The sequence below is a fragment of the Chiloscyllium punctatum genome, chromosome 38 (assembly GCF_047496795.1).
Source record: "Chiloscyllium punctatum isolate Juve2018m chromosome 38, sChiPun1.3, whole genome shotgun sequence".
NCBI classification, from domain to species: Eukaryota; Metazoa; Chordata; class Chondrichthyes; order Orectolobiformes; family Hemiscylliidae; genus Chiloscyllium; species Chiloscyllium punctatum.
In genome coordinates this window covers 27,006,142-27,030,599 of record NC_092776.1, presented here as the reverse complement: position 1 = coordinate 27,030,599, position 24,458 = coordinate 27,006,142, and the positions used below count along the sequence as shown (strand labels likewise).

The window sequence follows — 24,458 nt, the reverse complement described above, 5'->3', positions numbered from 1 at the left end:
TTTTATTCTTTTCCTTAAGACGCAAACTCCCAGTGCTGCTCAGTCTCAAAGTTATCCCCCCCTCACTGCTTTGAAAAGCAATAATGTCTTGCACAGCTAACAATGTGATTGGTTTTCCAATTTGCAGAACTCCCCGATATTTCACCTTTATAGCAATGTCTGACTTCCATTCTAGTTTACAGTCAAAAAAGGACAAGCTATTTGGCCACTGACACATCAAAATGCTTGAAAAAGGGATTAGGAAAGAACAGGTAATAATGATTGTGGAGGAATGACAGTAAGCTCAGACTGCAAAGAGAAAGGCTGCTTCGACTAACCAAATGATGCAATAGCATCAATGGATCAAATGACCCACTCCTGTTCCTCTGAGAAACTATGATAGTTTGGCTGAATCACATTTAAGTGACAGAAACCACTGTACTTAGAATGGCATTCACTTCTTTAAAATAGTATCACTGGTTCCTTGAAAGTAAGAGACTTGTTGAGTTCCAACTTTCTACCCCATTCCAATTTTGTAAAGCCTCCTTACAAGGATATTTTCCTAAACTTCATTCCTGAAATATGGACATCACCGACATTGTCCTTGAAAAGGTGTGGGTGAGCCACCTTGGTTATACAGAACATTGGTGGGGCCACTTTTGGAGAGGTGTGTACAGTTCTAGTCACCCTGCTATAGAAAGGTTATTATTAAATTGCAGAGGGCACAGAAAACATTTCTCTGATGTCACTGGGACATAAGGAGTTATAAGGAGTGGCTGAATAGGCTGGGACCTTTTTCACCGGAGCGTAGGAGGCTTAAGGATGACCTTATAGAAGTTTATAAAATCATGAGGGGCTTGGATAGGATAAATAGCCAAGGTCTTTTCCCCTGGGGTAGGGGAGTTCAGAACTAGAGGGCATAGTTTTAAGGTGAGAGGAGAAAGATTTAAAATGGTCCTGAGGGGCAACATTTTCCACATAGAGGTTGGTGCATATATGGAATGAACTGCTAGAGGAAGTGATAGAGACAGGTACAGTTACAACACTTAAAATACTTTTGGACAAGTACACGAATAGGAAAGATTTACAGGGATAGGAGTCAAACGCAGACAAATAGGACTAGTTTAGTTTGCAAAATCTGGTCGGCATGTACAAGTTGGACCAAAGGGTCTGTTTCCATGCTGTATGACTCTATGGCTGTATGCCATAGCAGTTTGGTGTTGGCTGAATGGTTTGTGAGGCAATTTCAGAAGATAGTTAAGTGTCAACCACATTGCTGCAATCACATGCAGGCTAGACTGGGCAAGGATGGTAAGATGTCTTTTCAAAATGGACTTCAGTGAGCCAGATGGAGTTTTTCTAACAATCTGGTTGCTTGTGATCAATGCTACTGATACTAGCACTTCATTCCAGATTTACTAAATGAACTGAATCATAGTCCAGTAACATAACCACTGTGCTATTGTGCCCACCATCTGCTTGGCAGCATACTTCCTATCAATGTGATTTGTGCTTGGAATAGGGTTTGTAATGTACCAGTTTGTCACAGAACCTTCAGATAAGAAGCAATTAAAATATCCAGCATTTACATTTGCCACCATATTTATCAAAATAATTTGGAACTAAGGTGACACAACAGAAAATACATTCAGAACCAAAAAGGAAGTTGAAAAAGCTCTACAATTTTCCCAGTCTGAGTAGATTTACTTCTAGAAAGTATAGCACATGATGTTATCTTATGGTGAGTTATTGAGATTCGCTCTTCAGATAAATCGCATAGCATTCTAGACATTCCTGCTTTAAAGCTTGACAAATGTGGAAATGATGCATTTTTAATAAGTGAAGGGGAGAAGGTTCTAAGGGAGATAATCCCACCTTCCTGTTAATTCATCAGCAACTGGTTTAGGAGCAGATTTATGTAACGTTTCATGAATCATTAATACATTTAAAATTTATTCAAGGTTATTGCTGACATACATTTACCAGTTGAAAAAGCCTGCATTCCTGATCCATAATCCATTCACAGAAAATGCACCACCCCAATGCATTTTATTTTACAAACAAAACTTTATTGATTAGGACCTCCCTCCACTATCAGGTCTCAACTTTTGGCAGCAGCAGGAAGTTAGGGTGCACTGAGCAACACGACTGGGAGAATTTGATACATTGGAATGAGATTGACAACCGCAAAATGTAGCATTGTACCAAGGATAGTAACGGTGCCTTTTAAGGGCTGTAGCTGATCCACATGCAGGAAATACATATTCCTATTGTTAAGCAAACAATACACCCTCCGAACTACTCACCATTCTGACTTGGAAATATGTTGCTTTTCCTTCAGGGTCATTGCATCAAAATCCTGGAATTCTTTCCCAGCATCATTATAGGTTTATGTATAACACATGAACTGCAGCAGTTCAAGAAGGCAGTACACCACCACTACCCTCTCAAGGGTAACTTGTTATTCCTTCACATTGGACCGAATATTTAAAAAAACAACAAAGAATTACAAAAAGATTAATAAAGAGGAAAAAAAATTAGAGTACAAGCAAAATCTAACCAAAATAGAAAACAGATAGGAAAGGTTTCTTCAGATATTTGAAAAAGAATAGAGGTGACTGACTGTGTGGAGTTTGCACATTCTCCCAGTGTCTGCATGGGTTTCCTCCGGGTGCTCCGGTTTCCTCCAACAGTTCAAAGATGTGCAGGTCAGGTGAATTGGCCATGCTAAATTGCCCATAGTGTTAGGTGAAGGGGTAAATGTAGGGGTATGGGTGGGTTGTGCTTCGGTGGGTCAATGTGGACTTGTTGGGCCGAAGGGCCTGTTTCCACACTGTAAGTAATCTAATCTATCAAAGTAAGTGTTGGTCCAATCAAATTGGATATGGGTAATTGGTAATAAGGGACGGAGTAACTCAAGAAAATTGTAATTACAAGGGAAATAGTACTGATTAAATTGTTGGAACTGTAAGTTGACAAGTCCCCAGGTTCTGATGGAGTTCATTTCTGGGTTTTAAAAGAAGTCACTAATGAAATAATTGACGCATTGATTTTAATTTTCCAATATTAACTGGGGAAGGGTCCCTCAGACTTGAGAATACTTAAAGTAACACCTGCAGTCAAAAAGGTAGCAAGGTAAAAAGGAGGGAAGTACAGAAAGTATTAGATGCTAGTATTAAAACGTTATAACAGGGCATTTTGATAAGCTCAAGGCAACACAGTTTTGTCAAGGGGAAATCAGGTTTAACTAATTTATTGGAGTTCTTTGAAAAAGCAATTTGCGCTGTAGATAAAGGGGAATCTGTGGATTTATTTTACTTTGATTTAATAGAAGACATTTGATAAGAAGACTGGTTGGCTGATAGGAAGCAAAGAGTACAGATAAATGGGTATTTTTCCAAGTCAATAGGATATGACTAGTAGTGTCTCATAGGGATCTGTACTGGGATCTCAGCTCTTTATCATCTATATAAATGGCTTGGATGAAGGCACCAAAGATATTGAATTAATACCTGGAAGGAGTGGGTTGTCTAATGAGGAAAGGCTCTATCCTGATTTGAAAATATATTGCCTGTTTCTTCACTGCTGCTGGGTCAAAGTCCTGGAATTCCCTCCCTAAGAATGTTGTGGGTCTATCTAAAGCACATAAACTGCAGCAGTTCAAAAGGGCAGCTCATCAGCAACTTCTCAAGGGCAACTAAGGACAGGTAGTAAATGCTGGCCTGCTAGTGGTGTCCCCATCCCAGGAGTAAATAAAGCTCTTGTTCCTTGTTCGTAACTAAAAGTGGTCCAGCCAGCCAGGCCTACATCAAAAGTCAATGAAAGATTGAGCAGGTTGGTATAGCATTCACTGCAACTTAAGATTAAACTTGTTAAAATTAGTATGATTCGGAGAGAGTGGGTACTGATTGGCTCACCTGTCATAAACACTGGTCCTTATAAGACAGTTATGTTTTCAAGTGTCTCTTTTAATTCAAGGTAAAATAGAGTAGTATAGAGAAGGTGAGATAATGTGCAAGTGTCAACATGGAGACAAGCTATGCTTTATCTGCACAGAAACAAGCCTATGTGACCTACTTATTATGGAAACAAAACTCAAGTCATAAATTATTTTAAGGTGTAATTTTTAACACACCAACAGAAAAATTGGAAGCAGGCAATGTTCCCTCCAAGCTGCCCGCCTGGAAAACTATGCACACATCAGTCACATGCTATTTCTATAGGCTTCTATGCAGCTTAGTCCCTGGTTCCAGCCTGACTGCAGTCCTTCTCTCACTGTTGCAATATACAGCGGTACAAATAGTATTCAGCAGGAGGGTCAGGTAAAGTGTTTTGAAAAAGTGCAGCAGTCACTTTAACAGTCCTTCGTTTACAAATATTCCTTTTTTCAAATCAATCCACAATCTAAGACAGAAAAGTTACAAAAAAGGTCTTTCCAACATTTCACCTGAACATTGATGGAATGGAATCCTCTTCTGTTGATGACCTTTTCAGACTGATGACATGGCACTGTCAAAGTAATGTGGGTGCCAATAGCATTTGGCATCTCGGGAAGACAGAGACGGTGAAGAATCTCACAGCCTGAGTTGTTTATCTCTCCTCATCGCAGCAATAGGATATAAAGAGCTATGCTATGGAGAAAATGGCACCAGTAACATCGCAAATACAATTATGCATTGAAGATAGGGAGATGCCTCATAGATCACCAGTTCCTCCTTAAAATGAGCCACTGGTATAAATATTGGAAATGTAACCTGGCGTTGTTAGATTTTTAACTTTGTCCACCCTGTCTAACACTGGCACCTCCACATCATAAAGATTCACGACAGCTGTGATCTTGATGGCCACCAGGTCGGGATTATCACCCAGTGCTTCTGATTCCAAGTCCTGCTCTAGCAGATAATATAGTTCGACAGTGATGGACTAGGAAATCTTAAATCAACCAATGCATTGTCTTTCAGACAATTGAAAACAATGATACTGAGGCCTGTAGATGTGGGTGCTGACATTCTCCTCTGCTTCCTAAATCGATCTTTAGTTGCTGACGGTCACCTGGAGGCTATGCAGTATGATTTGTTTTTCCTAGGTATGCTGAAAAAGCAGTAATCATTGTCTCATTCTATGTTGTCAATATAGCAACACCTCGCTGCTTTTATACTCTATTTCACTTACAGTAAACATCAATGTTCCATTTGCCTCCTAATCACTTACTGACTGCACCTGACTGTATTATGATTTTCTAAACATCTTATTACCTGCTTAATAATAGATTCCATTTTTTTTTCCCTGAGAAAGATGTTAAATTACATCTTATAAATTTTTTTGCTTTCTTTTTCTCTCCTTCCTCAACCATAATTGCGATATTTGCAGTTTTCAAATCTGCTTGAACCTTTCCAGAATCTGGGGAGTTTTGGAAGATTACAACCAACACATTAACTTTCTCTGAAGCCATTTTTTTGTGGACTCTATAATGCAAGCCACCTGCTCCAAGGACCCTTTAGCCTTTAGTTATAATAGATTTCCCAGTAACTTTTCCAAGATGCTTGTGATTGTTTTAAGTTCATCTTTCTCCTACCACTTGATTTTCAAATATTCTTGGGATCCTTTTTGTGTTTTTAATAGTGAAGAAAGGTGCGAAAACCTGTTCAACACTTGTATACTTTCCATTTTTAAGAAAACATTATTAATACTCTAGTCTCATCTACTTAGGGGAACAATGTTCACATTAGTTTATTTTTTCTTTTAAAATTCTTGTAGAAATTCTTACTATCTGTTTTTATATTTCTTGCTTTCTCCCATACTCTACATTCTTCCTCACTTTTCTTTTTTTTGTCAGTTTCTAAAATCTAATAATCTTTGCATCTACCACTATTCTTGTATATTTTCCATTTTAATTTGATGCTAGCCTCAAATTCACTAGTTAAGATAGGACGGTCCAAGGTTTACATAGTGTTCTTTATCAATGAACCACCCCTTTACTGAGAGTTATGAAATACCTTTTTTAAATGTGTGCTATCACTTCTGCCCGGTAGCTAATTTTGTGATCATAAATTTAATTAGAGCCATTTACAGGAACAAGATAGTCTGAGACCCAGAATTCTCACCCTCAAATTTAATGATATCACTGCTTTCTTTCAGGTCTTTAATATTAGGTCATTCATTAACTCTCTCATTACACATTCCCAAGTCCAAAAGAACTTGCATCCCATTTCACATTTAGAGTCATAGATAGAGTCATAGAGATGTCATGCACGGAAACAGACCCTTTGGTCCAACCCGTCAATGCTGACCAGATATCCCAACCCAATCTAGTCCCACCTGCCAGCACCCTCCAAACCCTCCCTATTCATATATCCATCCAAATGCCTCTTAAATGTTGCAATTGTACCAGCTTCCACCACATCCTCTGGCAGCTCATTCCATACACGTACCACCCTCTGTGTGAAAAAGTTGCCCCTTAGGTCTCTTTTATATCTTTCCCCTCTCACCCTAAACCTATGCCCTCTAGTTCTGGACTCCCCGACCCCAGGGAACAGACTTTGTCTATTTATCCTATCTATGCCCCTCATAATTTTGTAAACCTCTAGAAGATCACCCCTCAGCCTCTGACGCTCTAGGGAAAACTTACTGGTTTAAGAAATGCTTCTAGATTTACTCAAAGAATTCAACTCCCAGGTGATCGTTGTCAATCTGATTTGTCCAATCTGTAATAAGTTAAAATCACTCATATCACTCATGATTATTGTATTATCTCCCTTTTCTTCTTGCATACTCTGTCCAACTAGGTAAAAACAATAACTGCAGATGCTGAAAACCAAATACTGGATTAGTGGTGCTGGAAGAGCACAGCAGTTCAGGCAGCATCCAAGGAGCAGCGAAATCGACGTTTCGGGCAAAAGCCCTTCTCTGTCCAACTGTCTAGATAATACTAAGGGCCTTAGAAAGTACTCTCACAATTGACTTCCTATCTTTGCTATTTCATATCTTTACCTAACCAATCCTATGTCTTGATCTTCTGAACTATGTCGAGTTCTCACTACTACTGAATGTCATAGTTAATTAACAGATCTATCCCAGCACCTTTTCCTAGATTATTGACTTTCTGAAATGTCAAACACCCTTGAATATCTAGATCCCAGGCTTGGTCACTTAGCAACCATGTCTCTGAAACGGCCATCAGGTCAGAAATATTTATTTCTATTTGTGCTATCAATTCATTTATTTTGATATGTATGTTGGTTGTCAGAGCCTTTAATTGGACTTTTTAACCATTATTGCAATCTCTGGTCTTATTCACTGATCCACTCTTGAGCTTATACATGCTATCCTTTCCCACCAGACTCTGGTTCGTATTACTCCTTTGATTACTATGCTCTATTGCAATGCCCTTTCTTTTAACTTAAAATTTCCCTTCACGTTATCTCAATTCCCCCCCCCCCACCCCGATCATCTTCTCTTCTGCCCTATCTTTAAGGATTCACCAGAACTCTTGGATCTAGTAGAAATAAACTGGTCCAACAGTATAGCTCCCACTTTGTCCATTTCTCGCCCCAAAGGAAGACACAGCTGCCGTTGCTGTATAATAGACTCTCGGGACAGAATCGATGGTGAGTTTGGTGATGGAATATATTCAGGAAGGTGGCAGCTGCAGATCCTGCTGCTTTTCCATTTCTGCCCCAGTTCAGTCTGTGGTAGGACCATGGATAACAGCCTTTTCACTTGGCTGCTTGTTTCCTATTCACCTAAGGATCCCAACTAATATCCACTGAATAGCCTCAACCAGCAGGGGATTGGGGTAATTACTATGCAGGAAGACTGAAAAGCAAACATTATGGGGTTTATAGTCAGGTTGAAAGAAATCAAATTCTGGTTTAAGTGGAAGAATTCATTTGCCTTAAAGTCATGCTTACACTTGGATCTCCAAGCTCCTCTATTGACCCCCAGCATTTATTTCCCTTCTGCAAAAGTTTTTGGGATATTTACTGAATTAAAACATTACATAAATGCAAGGATATGGCTTGTCTCATCAATTAATGTTAACAATCCTCATGCTTTTCACTTGCCCCCTTAACCAAATATCAAATTAAAATACTCAAGTTATCAGTTAAAATTCCTGTAGCCTTCTATAATAGTACCATTTAACTTTAACAATTACAAGTAATAATAAATATCTATCATTTGAGCATTAGCACTTTCAACCCTTACTGTAAACAATTAAAAAATCTATCCCTTCACAATAAGATTGAAATTTAACTTTGCATTTTAGTTTACTGAGACATCTTAATTGCTTTCCTCATTTAGTCTTAGTGAGACACAATCCTTGCTCCCACAGTGCTAAACCCACCAAACGTTCCTTCTTGTTTTCCATGTTAGCTGATACTGTTAAAAGTCTACCCACTTTATCAAACTGCCATCATTCCATCTCAAAAAAATCCTCGACCTCTGCCTTTGTAAATTACCTTCCTGTTGCCAAGCTTCCTTTCCTATCCAATGTATTGAATGTCACTTCCCAAATATATTCCCATCTTCGTACAATTCCATAGTCTTATTTGTCCTCAAGTGCATTATCTCACACATTTCCTGGCTGAATTCCATTTGCCATTATTCTCCCCATCCAAGTTGCAAATTCTAAAATTGAGCCATTTATGCATTCAAATCCTTCCATAAAGTTGCCTCTCTCTACCTTTGCAACACATACTAACCAAGTCTCTCTTTGGGTTGTAGACACACATTCTGTTGTAACACTTGCTAAGTTATCAAGTGTTAAGAAGATTTGTAGCTCAGGTTGAGTACTCGATGACTAGAGTAATCCTTCCAAAGGTCTTGTGTACTGCATTTTAAAAATAAACATTTTATCATTGTAGGCTACTCCTTTAGATGCTTTGATTCCAACCTCTAGAATTCCACAAAGCATCCCGCCTCATACCTCTTTCTTCCTAAATAATCCAGAAAGCACAAGCTAAAATTCAACAGTCATGGTGTGAAAGCTTGAGTTGTCTTTAAAAAAAAACATACGAAATTGGAGCAAACCCAAAACTACCCTGGCCAGACCACACTAGTTTGACGATCAGAACTAGACAGAAGTGGGTACTGCAGATGCTGGAGATTAGAGTCAAGATTACAGTGGTGCTGGAAAAGCACAGCAGGTCAGGCAGCATCCGAGAAGCAGGAAAATCCTGCTTCTCAGATGCTGCCTGACCTGCTGTGTTTTTCCAGCATCACTCTAATCCTGATGATCAGAACTGCCAAGCACTATCAAGGGAGATGGTGGCATAGTGGTAATGTCACTGGAGAAGCGTAGTCTAATGAGCCCGGCTAATGTTGTGCGACACAGATTCAAATTCCACCATGGCAGTTACTACAATTCAATTGCAACTCATAATATCTGGAAAATTAAAGCTGGTCAGTGATGATGACTATGAAAATGATCAATTGTTGTAAAATAAAATAATCTTGTTCACCAATGACATTTAGAGACGAAACTCTCTTTTCCTGGTCTGGCCAAGTGGAATTCCAAGCCCTCAGAAATACAGAGGAGTTTTAACTGTCCTATGAATGGCCAGCAAGCCACTCATTCAAGGGCAATTTGTGATGAGCAATAAATGCCTTCCCAGTGAAGCCTGTATCCCATGAGAGCTTGGTGGATGAAAAGAACTATAAAATGGAAAAAGTGAAAATTAAACTTACAAGGTTTGTACCAGAATTGAAGAATTGCAGCTCAGAAAGATTGAACAGATTGCAATTTCTTTTCAACTCACTGAATTTAGCTTCCTGACGTATCCACTTCTTTTCGAACCATCCCATATTAGCTCAAATTCTTTGGAACTCTATTCAGAGTCCTTGCCCTCTTTTGTGGCCTTTAAAGTCCTTCTGAAAATCCCTCATTTAAACTAAACATTGATTGAATCACTGTTCCCAATTGGGATACTTTTGTACATCAGTATACTCTCAGGTTTTAAATAGCTCTTTTGCTTTCTGCTAATTATATCCTTCAATAGCATTTTTATTCTTCCATAGGATATAGGCATTACTGACAAAACCAGCATTCACTGCCCCAAATTGCTTTAAATTAAATGGCTTGATGAGCCATTTCAAGGAGCAGAAAAGAGTCAATCACATGACTGTAGGTCTGGCTTCACACACAGACTGATCTGGTGAGGACAGCATCTTTCCTCCCTTAGTGAGCCAGATGGAGTTTATATGACAATTGATAATCGTTTCATAGTCACCATTACTGAGACTAGTGTTAATTTTCAGATTTCATCAATAGAACCCATATACCCAAAGCACAAACCTGGGCCTTTGGACAATCCACACAGTGGCATTGCTACCATCTCTCCTTTTGTGTGTTTAAACAACACTAGGAACATTAATTTACACACATCAGGGTTGAATGCTACGATCAGACAGCAGTGCTCAATCTTTACTTTCTAGGCTTTTCTTGAATGAAAAGTAAAGTTTGCCTACTTGGGGTAAAATGTGCACAGCATGTTAATAAGGCTGAAATATTCAGGATCATACAGATTTGAACTTAAGTTAAATGAATTATATATTTTTATTTGAAAAGAAAGCTCTTTCATATAAGCACTGGCAGTCTAACATAGGGAAGTGGGTGACTGAATTCCTTCCATCAATATCAATCTTTGAATTACTTATGATTTGTGAATGTGTTCTCAGAATCTCCCTCAACAGTTGCAAGCAAAGGTGCCCTGCTCCAATTGAAAGATGTTCGCCAAAATGAGAGATGTTGGAAATGCTCTGCAAATTAATCAGCTTCCATTCGAGGAGGAACGCTTAGGAATTTGAGCCTGATCCCCAACCAAAACCTTCACTGTTTCTTTCTTGTCAGATGCTGTTGGGCCTATTATACATTCACTCTATTTTCGTTTGTCTTTCAAGGTTTTCAGGATTCTTATTTTTTTTAAAAAAGCCTATCCTCCTATGCTGGCAAACAAAGGTGAGGTCCATAAATGATTCCAAAACTAAAATATATACTAAAGAACGACAACTGCAGACCCTTTTCAATGTTCAAGTGTTGATGAAAATTGACTCTAAAAGTCATTAGGAAACCATTTTCTAAGCACAGAAGACAGCAAAGAATCTATATTTATTTTACAATTGCAATAAATTACATCAGAGGCTGGTTAACAGACATTACTGCAGGTTCAACGTTGTTTCAGCAGTATCTGCACTTATAATCTTTGAAAGTTGTCAAGATTGGCACTTCCTTTCCCATGTTTGTTTATACTTCAATCTCATGCTCAGGCCTTCTCAAAGTTGACCATTCTTTTTTTATTTTAAGTAAAGGGGATGTCTGGGTTAGACAGGGCATACAATGTCTTGGCCTAAGCAAAGTCACGGCAAGTAAATTCACTTCTTTTTCATTAGTTATCTTGTACTTCATAATGTTGCCAAGAACACTGCATCTGTGAAACTAGCTTGAAGTAATCAGATAACTTTCATTTCTTGAAAATCACAAAATAAAAAGTTGCTTGTCGCAACAAGTTTGAAACTTATGATTTTTCTTAAAAGTCTGAATAAAGCCAATCAGTTGGCATTTAGTAGTAAAGGTTTTGTGAGAGAAAAGGTAGACAAGACAAACTTGAGGAATGAGCTTGGAGCTTCTTTTGAAAAAAAGATACGAATACAAACAGAGGAACCCATGCACCAGGTCCAGCGATTAAGTCACAATTAATTGAATGGTACAATCAAATAGTCTACTTTTAGGGAAAGAGGGGTAAGGTTCTCTTGTGAAATCTCTGTAAATCTGTGGTTATTGATTTGATTCTTCAGTGCTGTCTTACTAGAATGAAGAGTAAAAACCAAAAAGAGAAAAGTAGAGTGGGTTAAGCTTCACATTCTGATAGCAACTTTGCAATCAATAGCCTTAGGCAGTGAAAATATAGAAGCACAATGTAATGAGAAAGTAGAGCTGCTGTATAGGAGAATTCCTATTTATTTTTTTTTACCAGTTTGTTTTCCAAAACTCTGAACAAAGAGTTGATTGCCACCTTAATATGGAATATTCCTGCAGAAGTCCAGTAAAACACTTCAACTTGTTCTACCTCCAGAGAGCACGGTCTTAATAGCTCAATAAGCAAAACACAGGACCTGAATACCAAACAGGCAAAAGAAATTCACACAGGAATTCTCCTAAGCTTTGATATGTCACATTCTAAATCGAGAGCTGTTCTATCATTATGAATCCAGTCAAAAGATTATCCAAGTTCCACAAATGGTGATTGCTGTCATTTATATTTGCAGCGGTCATTTATACTTGCAGGTTGGAGACTGTAACAGGATTCTTGGCATTGAAGTAGGAATTATGAATCGGTTCAATGGTGAATGCTAAGAAAATAATTTGTTCCTACAATGCCGACAGATGGTGTACATTTAAATTTACTCAATGCTAACCTGAGACAAGAAAATCATCAATTGGAGTTATTTACAATTAGGCCAAAACTAAAAATATGCTTCCTGTTGTATAAGAATCTCATTATTTAGGCAAATTGCTACATTTTCAGCAAGGCTGTCTTCATTTTTTCAAATGAGGTTTTGTTCTCTATAACAAATACACCAGGGTCATCACAAACAAAGGTTTAAATAACATTTCCAGCAGAAATCATGCAGTTCTTATTTTCTCATTACTTGGCACAATCACTTCTTTTAACCTCGAATGACAAAACAGTACAGGAAAATCTGAGACACAATATGGTCAAATATCCTGAATACAAAGTTTTACAGCTTTACTTGTTTCCCTTTCTCTTCCTTAATAAATGATGCAGTATTGACTGAGAGTAAAATAAAAATGATACCAGTTGCATGCCAAGTTTGTGTGACCTTCAACTTACAGGATGTGGTAAGTGCAACATAATCCTATATACATACACAAAACCCAACAACAACAATGTCCAGATAGCTGTCTCATGTTTGACTCCTGGAGAGAGAAGGGACTGAAATGTGCAGGGAAATTTAGAAGCAGCGTGCTACCAAAGTAAGGGGCTGGTGTTTGCATGTTTCGAGCCATACTTTCTTCCCCAGGATCTTTCACGTTCTACACTAACTTGAAATGTATCATCATAAAGTAAAGCTTTACTCAACAGAACACATTTAGCACCAAATACACGGATTGATTGTCTGAAGAAATATTTACTCGCATCTCTCAAGAGTTTAGCAAAAAAAAAAATCTGCATTCAACATTTTGAAATCATCTGGATATAACACTGCCAAGGGTTTTGTTTCACATCCGGCAAGTGACTGGCATAGTAAGAGGGGAAAAGGAGGTTAGTCAGAGCTTGGTAAAAGAGAAGACAAGGGTGATTTAAAGGTCGCTTCATAGCCCTGATATTAAATTTCCCAGTTGATTGGTTATATTATCCATACTGTAAAACAAAATGACCTGTCAGCTTAACGACATAACTAATGAGCAGTATATTCTGTCTAATTAGGCCCAATGACAAAATTCCATCAGTGATTTTCATAGCATTGATCACAATGCAAGTTCTTTATTTCATTACAACTCTCTGCATTTGATACCATTGGAAAAATCCAATGCCTTAACAGAGAACACCATCAAAGCTTATAAAACCCAAAAACATCTCATATATGGCAGCATCAACACCATGGCTTGAAGCAGCTATTACTTGGATTTTATGGAAAATTGAAAGTCAATAAAGTCCACCTGAAAGCTTTCAACGGTGTGTTGAAACTGCACAAATCAGTTTGATACATTGGTGTACTGTATTCCAAAAAATCTTACTGTCATTACACTGTGGTGGATCTGAAAAAAAAAAAGAACAGATGATCTCTTGGAAGGGTATAGAGCTCCAACGAACATTATAGTTGGACAAGTAGTAAATTAACTTTGTAACTAAAGTGTTAATTTTTGCAGCTGAGGAGTGCCGTACATTCAAAGGATGCCTCTTGAATTCACAGTGTGCAATCATTGTTGATGTCAGAATATTTACTGAGTACATGAGCCAGTAAACAATTAATAAAAACTAATATTTTGAAAGTTAATAAATGAAATATATATTTAAAAATGCATAACATTTGGCAGGAGCATGGTTGGCCTCATTCATGGTACAACCGTGTAAACCCTAATTATTCACTTGTCTGAAGCAAGCCACTGCAGATTAAGGAAATGAATTCTATAATGAATGGAATGAGTTAACAGATCAGGAGAGAATAATTCATATTTCATCAGCTCGACCAGGCAAGCAAGTACCCTGAAAACAATATTTAAGTGATCTTAGGAGACTAATGAATAGTTTAGTTAGCAAATAAATCAGAACAGAAGCTTTCTCAAAGGATCAGTTTCACTGCTTCATTAATTTAACACAAGATACTTCTGAACTAGTGACAATCAAACAGAGTTACAGTTTTTCAAAGCAAGATTTTTTTCCTTTAGAGTCAGTTGCTTGTATTGTCGAATAATTGCAGACTGTATAAATACTGTCATCCCAGGAGGAAGATCAGATACAATTACTGATCTCATTCACAGGTCTAAATTTGTTGTTCCAACAGAGCTGATGATGTATCAGATGATCTGCCAAACAAAACAAAAAGCAGCATATTAAAAGAAGTCAACTTGTCCGTAAAATAGTGCACAGTTAATATTTTACACCAGGCAGGAATGCATAAACTAACAAATGATTCCTACTTTAGTCAGTAGTGTAGTACTGCAATTGCTGGTGGAGAGTTCCACAAGAAAACCATTTATGCCATTAGATTGTAATCTCCCATAACCAGTCAAATTTATAAGACTGAGAAAATAAGCAAAGACATCAAGATAATTCTTGCATTAAAATTATCATCAGCTCCCAATTGCATAACTAGATAATTTTAATCATAGCTAAATCATGAACTAAAACCATTAAAAACAAATTTACATCATGCTATGGCATTTGTACTTTGGAAATTATATTTCCAAGTGTGTTAAACTGGGCAGGGTCCACTGCAATCACTGGTCTTATGTTTCCTTGAGCTTCTCAGATATCGAGAGTTTAAAATGTTATCTAAGCTATATTACAAGAATCCTTTGTACCAACACAATGGAGGATGATTTCTAAATGGCGATGTTCTTGAAGACATCTAGAAACAGCTGTGTACACACAATGCAAGTACCAATTAAATCCTTAAATTGAAGGATGTCACTAAACATGGTTATGTTGCAAGGTGAAAAGATTATCTCCCAAAGATGAATTTAGTTCCTGCTTGCTCCTACCAAGGTATTTAGATGGGTTTGTTGGGGCAAATAATAACTCGACTCCCAGAATATGGCAGTTTTGTCCAGGTATTCATTAAGTTATCCATATACTGGTCAATATCTATTCCTCAATCAATATCATAAAGCAGATTATCTGGTGGTCATGATCAATCACAGTCAGGTTGTTGACTTCATTAATTCAAAATAGTGCTGGAGATATTAGCCTGTGATGCCAACACAGCACAATGGTTTCACGGAGTAAGACCAGTGATTGCAGTGGACCCTGCCCAGTTTAACACACTTGGAAACATAATTTCCAAAGTACAAATGCCATAGCATGATGTAAATTTGTTTTTAATGGATTTAGTTCAAAACTGCCAAATATGTGCCAATCTTGGCATTTTGCAATAAGGCAGATAACCGAATGGTTTGATGATCATTCAGGGCACCTCTTTAAATTGCTCCGAAATTAAATCAGCAGTCCCAAGCATGTCGTATGACATTATCACATATACTCACAACACAATGGTGTTAACTATCAATATTAATTTAAACCAAGAAAGATTTGTTCATCAACTTTCCAAACTCAAAAAGCAGATTTGCAAGTAGTTCTCTTTCAGTTAGTTGACTTGAAATGGGTGAACATAAAAGAAGAATATTGAAGCTTTCCAAGGAGGTAACTAGTGTATGGAAACAGGAAAATCCACATCAAGCAGTGTCCTACCAGTAGTTTTGAGGATGATAATTACCTGAATTTCTTTGGCACTGGCTCAATTTAATCACTCTAGATCGGGAGGAGGGGGACAATTTCTCCCATGTTTGTCCTTTAGATGCCTTGTAACTTTGGTACAAACAATGCACAAAGCCTTTCGCTCTGATCCAGGCTGGAGAAAACTTCAAAGGCTGGTAGTCAGTCATTTCATTACAAACAAGCTTTAAGTTGTAAGCGCTTCGAGCTTGCACCAACCCAAGAAGGTTTTCCAATGCTTTAAGTGCTTCCTTTCACCTGGAAGACTGCTCTAGCTTATCAACAGACTTTAGTTACAATTGGAAAGTGTGGATGATGTATTTCTCAAAAATAATAGGATATTAAAGTCACTTCTAATTCGCAACTGTCATTTGTGGTTGAGTTCAACCGATCCCAACTGAGGCTCAGAACCTAACCTGGATGCTTCTGGATCTGCTTGGCTTACCTAATCAACAACTTGTTGATTTACATTATAGACATGAGCATGCTGTAGCTCCATAACTATTAAATATTTCTTCAGGTACTCTGACATTTGGAGATCCCTTGCAACATGGGGTCTTTACTAATGTAGTGCATGTACTATAGGTTTTGACAATTGTAGAAGTTCTACCTCCGTTTGTCACAATCTCTGTAGAAACTAACAGTTTAAACAGAAATTTGAATTTTCAGTTATTTTCTGAAAGGAAGACACCTCAAGATTTCACATTATGAGAGACCTTCTACTGTATCAATGACTAAAGAAAAAAAAATCACTCATTAAACAATCTTCATTTTGTACGCAACATACACTTCAAACCACCTGGCAGATTTGCCCCTTTCTACTTGTACTGACAACCCCAACTGTTTAATGTTGCTCAGTCTCCTTATTAGACCCACCACTTTTAGAATCAATTCAAAGAGTTTTACAGTTCCCATGAGCCTATTTCTGTTTCTTCCTTCCCAAATACTGTACTGTCATTCACCCAGTATATTTTAGTTGTGCAGGCTCTCTAAGTTCAGCTGGGTGAAACCTCAAATTGTATGTTAACTCCTCACAAATAATGTTGTTAGTCTAGGTTTGAGCTTCCATCATCATTCTGGATGGTGAACGATACAGTCAACATTTTCTCAAGGTGCAGACCTGGCCAATGTTTATACTTCTGCTTTCCCTCGACCAGTCGGCATGCAGAGGGCTATTTGTAGTTTCGGATCACTTCAGACCAAAACTACAAACGGCTCTCTGCAATCTCTCTGGTTTTAGTAGAAGCTGACCTTAGAACAGTTGCCTCTATACTCCTCAGCATGACAAAAGGAACTAGTTTTTTATCCACATAAAAAATGGTAATCAAGTATCGCTAATTATCAATTTTTATGAAGAAAATTACTAAATGCTGATAAAATCTTTTTTTTATTGTGGACTTTAAAAATGTTATCCCCCAGATCATAAGACATAGGAGTGGAAGTAAGGCCATTCGGCCCATCGAGTCCACTCCGCCATTCAATCATGGCTGATGAGCATTTCAGCTCCACTTACCAGCATTCTCCCCGTAGCCCGTAGCCCTTAATGTTAACATCTGCTGTCTAACCTTTCAATAATGCTAATTAATTCCCCTTTGGTCCATCCACTAAACCATCAGGTTTACTGTCAGACAGACTTAAACCCAGGATTCCTTTCATTTGAACTACATTTGAAAATACAGCCTAAAACCATGATAACCTCCTAAAGCAAAAGATATATCTTCAAAGGACAGGTTTGAGTAACAAATGGACAAGAATGAGGCAGGTGCTTGTGGGCAAGTTATAAGGTGGCACGTGAATAATAGGGGAAATGCAGCAGTTAGGCAAATGGAGAAAAATGCTAGATAGCTGAAGGCAGCGAAGCGGGCAAATATTTTGAGTGGGTTGAAAGATCAGTGGGGAGTATTGTCGGTTTGGGTGGAGTGGTTGAGGGGATGGGCCTTGGGTCTCTGGTTGGACGGTGGGGATGCTGTCAATTGCATTGTGTCAGGTCTGGTGGGGGGATCAGGGATGGTGTGTTGCATCCAAAACATGGTTGCATCAGAGGTGCTATGAGCTCTGGGATTGCAGTGTGTTGTGCTGCAGGTTTTGGGGTGCACAGGGTCTGTGGAGAGGAAGTTGAGGAGAATCAGTGTTGAGGTGGGTTTCAGCTTAATAGTTACCCAGGACATGGAGCAGGTTTTAATCCTCTAATGTTTTCTGGGTAGTTATCAAGTGTGTCAAACCACAAAAATCTCAACTCTAACCGGAAATGGCAATTTTGTGGATCGTTTCCGACACCAAGTAATTTCCTAAAGAAATTGCCACATGATCCCAATTTACGCTGCTGCAACATAGAATTTCTGGGCCATTATAATCAGATATCATACACCTGTAATAGATTAAGGTTTAAACATATACAAATCGAAAATAATTTAAATGTTGACGTTCACAACCTTAAGAAGCTGCAAACTGCTTTTATAGACATTGAAGTGTTTTTGAAAGTGAGATTGTTATGTAAGGTAATAACCTACAGCCATTTCATCATATTCTATTTACAGAAACCGGTCAAAGCATTTCAACTTTTTAAAAGATCTGTGACTAAAATAGATCGCAAAATCTGTACAAAACAGTGAGTATTTACAAATGAAGATGCTGTTCATCAGAATTTTGGAACACTGATTGATTTATTCTGATTAACTAGAATGTCATTTACTCTGCCTGCATTGGTCAGTCAGGGTGCTAACAACATCAATTAAAATGAATTAATTGAACTTTTCTCTTGTCAAAGGTTAATACCGGTTTAGGAGTCAGCTTTAGTTCAGTGATAATATTTCTGCCTCACAGTCAGAAGGTCACAGGTTGAAGATCATTTTCTGAAACCTCAGCATGTAATGTAAACTGACAGTTCAGTGGAGTACTGAAGTTGTTGAATCATGAAATGATGTGTTAGACCAACTTCTTGTTTGACCTCTCAAGCTGATTTAGCACACATGGCACAGTTTGAAACACAGCAATTATTCTATCCTATTATTCTGGTCAAATATTTATCCATCAACTAACCCTAACAAATTATCTGGTCGTTTATCTCATTGTTGCTTGAGGAATTGTACCGGATTGGCTAAATTGGTTGTTGCATTTCCTTGAATAGAAACTGTTCTTCCACAGTACTTTGTTTGTGGTGCTACTCAATATCTTGAGGACAGAAAAAGCCTGTTCAAATGGGAATGCCTTTTTAAAAAAATAACGCAATATGAATTGTCATTAAAAACTGGATTTATCAAAATATCACTTCATTAATATTCATTGCATTTTGGAATATTTCAAAACCTTCCATTGTTTTTTCATATAAAATATAATAATAGACATCCCATGGATCAATTTCAAAGAGTGGTGGAAATTCATTCCAGCTAGTTCAATCTTTCTTAGAAACTTATAACAGCATATATGACAAATCCACACCCTGAATTACACAATGCATTTTGCTTCCATTGTCTACCTAGAGGGTGACCCCAGGTATCAATGTATAAAGAAACACATTCTGACCAATGTTCTCTCTAAGTTACGTGACTGTGTGTGGGCAGTTGCGCCTAGCATCCACACCCAGGCCATGGAAACCCACATAGAAAGAAAAAATAGCAGGAACACTGAATCTGACATCAGTTCTGAAGTTGCCTGGATTCTCCTCTGTACAGCAAATTTATTTTGAACTGGTCTCTTGATTAAATTTTTCTACACCAATTAATGTCTTAAATGCCTTTACATGATTTTCAGGACCTGAATTTTTTTAAAATTAATTTGTGTATGGCTGGCTAAGCCAATATTTATTGTAAATCTCTGACTGCCTTGAAAAAATACTGAGTTGCCTTCTTAAACCACTCCAGTCCATGAGAGGTAGGTTCTTAGAAAGAGGCTTTTCAAGATTTTGAGTCAGTGATATTGAAGGGACAGTAGGAGGGGAACTGCGGACGGGGATGCATCTGTTGCTATCGCCGTTCTATATGGTAGGAGTTGTGGGTTTGGAAGGTGTTGTTAAAGCAGCTTGTTTTGTTAATATAGTGTATCTTGTGGATGGTGCACACTCCTGTGCTGGAGTGAATGCTGAAGTTGAATAATTGGGTGCCAATCAAGTGTGCTGCTTTGTTCTGGATAGTGCCAAGCTTCTAGAACTATACTTGCCTAGATAAGCGGGGAGCATTCCATTACATTTTTTGTGTGTCTTTTGGAAGGTGTCAGACTTAGGAGGTGAGTTACTCTCCATAGAATTCCACAGCTCTGACCTACTCTTGCTACCAGAACCAGTCATAGAACATGGTAGTTAAGGTACAAGGAAACCAGATGAGGAAGACAACTTCAATGTCAAACTCTACAACTCTGGCAGAATAATTCAGTACTTTTGAGTAAATAAACGATTGCAGACTGCAATGACCAGGTTTAATAACATTCAAGAGCACTTACTGAGGATGTTAGGTAAGTCCGTGAAATTGGATTTTGATCACCTTACACAAGAAAGGATATATTTGCTTTAGACATACTAAGGTCCATGAGATTGATTGCTAAGATGTGGGATATCTCCATGAGGAGAGACAGAGTTTGACCAGGTCTGTTTCTCCTACAGAAGACTGTTAAACGTGATTTCACTGAACTATGCAATTCTGGTTTGACAAGGTGAAGCCTTAGAGGGCACTGCACCTTGCTAAGTGATCAAATACAAGATCAAAGACTCAGAATAATGGATTACCCCTTCAGGACTGAGGTAAGGAGAAAGCAAAATTCAGAGAATCGCTGGAATTCTCCACCCGAGAGCTGTAGACACTCAGTGGTGGGTACTCTCTCTCCCCACCCCCACCCTCCTCTAGCTTATCTCTCCATGCTTCAGGCTCACTGCCTTTATTCCTGATGAAGGGCTTTTGCCCGAAACGTCGATTTCACTGCTCGTTGGATGCTGCCTGAACTGCTGTGCTCTTCCAGCACCACTAATCCAGTATTTGCTTTCCAGCATCTGCAGTCATTGTTTTTAACTCAGTGGTGAGTACCTTCAAAACAAACTCCAACAGGTTTCCAACACAAAATGATTCAAGGGATACGGAAATCAAGTGATCAAGTGGGAAACTGACATTAAGGTTCAAAGCAGCCACATTTTACTGTATGGTGGAACAGGCTGAATGCCATATTCCTTATGCTCATTTTTATTTATTCTTTCATGGGTTGTTGGCATCATTGGCAATGTTTACATTTGCTACCCCATTCCCATTGCTCTTTGAGGATAGTGAAGGGTCACAAATGGGATAGACCAGGTAAGGATTACCGATTTATCTACCCTAAGAACATAAATGAACCAGATGGATTTTTATGAAAAACTGATAGTGGCGTCATGGCCATTGTTAGTGTAACTAGATTTCACTTTTATTTTGATCAATTAGTTTAGCCTGTTAATTAAATTTCATCAGTTGCCATGGTAGGGTTTCAACCTGTTCATCCAGTGGATTAGCCTGGGCCTCTGGATTACTATTCCAGTGAGATTCCCGCTACACCACATCTGTGAGATCTTATCTTTATCCCAACTTTGACAAACTGTTTGTTGATATCTGAAGCAAGCACAAGATCCCATCCTCCCACTTGCTTCTTGAAAATAATATCACTTGTGATGCCGCTGGATAGATAATAGCCATAATTGAACTGCTGTGCAACTTTGAACGTCATGAAACTATGATAAAAATTCCTAAACAGCGTTGACACCACGTCAATTTTGAATTAAACTACTGTGATAGTTTTCCAGGTGAGCACTCTTGGTAGCTTCTGGTATTTACTGCCTCTACGAGTGTGTGGTACTGATCGAGGTTGTTTACGTTAGTTTGGGGCCACCAATCCTCCTTTTTCATCGATTTGGACCTTATAGCAACATTCACATCACATGGATGAATGAAAACAAAATGGTTTACTGATAATAAAAAGATCAGGTTCAAAAAAGAACATTAAAAAATGAGCCAAAGCTTACCAATGTTGCCGAGGTAAATACAGCACACTCTGCGGCCATCAATGCTGTGGCTGTTCAGGACTGATGTCCATTGATTTGTAAACCTCTTTAAGAAAGAGCAACGCAGTGTCTTCTGATTCCCTACGGAAATCAAATGTACAATATTAGTATGAGAATTTGACAAATTTATTTTATACAGGGTAAATACTGCATTTCAGCATAAACTGAAATGGTGTTTTCATGGTAATATGGTCTAACTTTCCCAATGATTGATTTTTCTTCATTTGTGTAATCACTGTAGATGATCATTTGAAAAAAGAACAACAATTTCGTCCCCAGTTTTTAATGAAGCACAATGGGTGACAAACAATTATTCACTGCCTCTAGTGCTAAAAATGATTTACCCAGGCTTGCAGGTGCTGCAGTCAAACTGCTAAACTCATTAGAAGAGATATGTTCACCTTACTCTTGGGATACATTTTAATTGGGCAAACTAAAATTTTGAGCACATTGCATACTTTCCAAAATCATCATCATTTCTATTGTGATTGTGCTTTCTGGGTACGCTTTCTGCTAACTTACTTATGCCAGATAAAAGGTAATCATACAAACAACCGAAGTTATCACCTTCAATGAATCAGACGATAAATGTACCAGGGCAGTGGTCCTAACTTATTTGTTACAACATCAGTGACTGCATTTCAAAAGATATTTCTAGATTTAACATATTTAACTAGCTGTAAAGAACTTTTGAGATTATGAAAGGCGCTGTGTAAACTCGTTGAAACCAAAGAAGGAGAAGGAAGATTCCCATATAACCTTGAAAAGAACCCAACTTGATTTAAATCAGGCACTTGGCATCCTAGAAGGGTGTAGTCCCAGAATTCCCTTTTTAAAAAACAGTAACCGATGGTTGGAAAGTGCATACATAGACATTTGTTAGATTAGGATCACTTGCAGCCTTTGTCAAGTAGGCTACTGAAACTCATCATTCGTACTCCATATAAGGAGAGGCCAAAAGTAAGATACTGCAGGTGCTGGTATCCTGAATAAAAACAAAAAGCTGGAAATACTAAGCAGTTTGGTAGCATCTGGAGGAAGAGAAATAAAATGAAAACTTCATATTGAGTTCTAACCTTTCAGAGTTTTGATGGAAGTGCAATAGCTTTTATGCAGTGAAATGGAGAATGGTAGAAAAACAACCAAAATGAAGATCTGTGAAAGGGCAGATGACAGGAGCATGAACTGTCAAAAGAGTGGATGGGACAGAACTAAAGGCAGTAGTGAGCAGACTTGTACAGAAACAAAAGATGGGTCCAGAAGTGTGAATAGTAGCATAATAAACAGCTGCTGCAGTAAACAATAACAGAAAAATGAGGTAAAAGGTTGACACAAAGAAAATGAACCAAATTCGGGAGCAGAGGTTACAATCCAAAATTAATGAACCCAGTATTGAGTACAGAAAGCTGTAAAGTGCCTAATCAGACACTGAGATTCTGTTTTTGGTGCCTGTGTTGAGCTTTTTTGGAATCAGAGGTTTTAGTGTGAAAGCTAGGTAGAAAATTAAAACAGCTGGTCACTGAAAGCTTGGGTCATCTTTCGGGACCAGATGGACATACTCCGCGAAGTAGTCATGTAAAATATGTTTGGCTTCTTCGATGTAGACAAGAGCACATATACGAGCAGTAAATAGAGTGCACTAGTTTGAAAGGAACACATGAAAATTGCTGTTCAACTGAAGGAGTGTTTGTGGCTTTGGATGATGATGATAGAAAAGATAAAGAGATAGGTCTTACAACTCTTGTGATCGCATGGCAAGGTGCCTGGGGAAATACATCAGTGGTGTTATTGCTTGGATCACGATGTCACAAAGGTAAAGGTCATTCCAGAAAGTGGAAATAGTAGGAGGGAAAGATGTGTTTGTTGATGGCAATGCTCTGGAAGTGACAGAAATATTAGACCTTGTAGTCAATGGATCACCCTCCACCATTGCCTTAATTTAAAAAGGGTAAACATGCTTAAGGCTAACATTTCTACTACAGAAATTAGTGTTCATATCATGTTCAGTTGGTTTGGTATTTTATAGTACTATAAATATTATTTCATGTGGATCTTTCTGATGGTCATTTATGACAAGTACTCCTTTGCTCACACAATCTAATGTGCTGACAATGAGACCTGATTATAATCACAATACCAGATACGTTACTGATTACTCATACAGACAGCTTGATGTTCCATTTCTTGTCCATGCAATGTCGCCATCAAAAAGATGTGCTCCAAAACTGACTTTTAATGGCATAAAACAGCAGCGTTTGGTCTAGCTAATTTATGTCCAACCTTATGACACTGGCATTAGTCAATGGATTTCCCCACAAATTGCATATATGCTTGGCCACCACAAGTATGTGCAAACCTCTGTATGTGAATATTAAAATTTAAATAAAGATACACATGGAAGCAATACCAATCCATATACACCAATTACTGTATAAAATGAAATTTGTCTAGTCTTGCTCAGATATTGGTACAGTAATACCATTGTAGGATAAATCAAACACTTAATGCAA

General features: G+C 38.1%; 1 protein-coding gene across 1 annotated transcript in view; it reads right to left on the bottom strand.

The window, feature by feature from the left end:
* Positions 1-13,450: 13,450 nt before the first annotated feature.
* The window catches only part of sec23ip (SEC23 interacting protein), a 136,097-nt gene continuing 125,089 nt past the window's right edge, over positions 13,451-24,458 (bottom strand). The window contains exons 18-19 of the mRNA XM_072557458.1: positions 21,910-22,029; positions 13,451-14,527 (exon numbers count right to left, since the gene is read on the bottom strand). Of these exons, the coding sequence (XP_072413559.1) occupies positions 21,948-22,029 (82 nt within the window). The 3' untranslated portion in view covers positions 13,451-14,527; positions 21,910-21,947. The remainder of the gene's footprint in view (positions 14,528-21,909; positions 22,030-24,458) is intronic.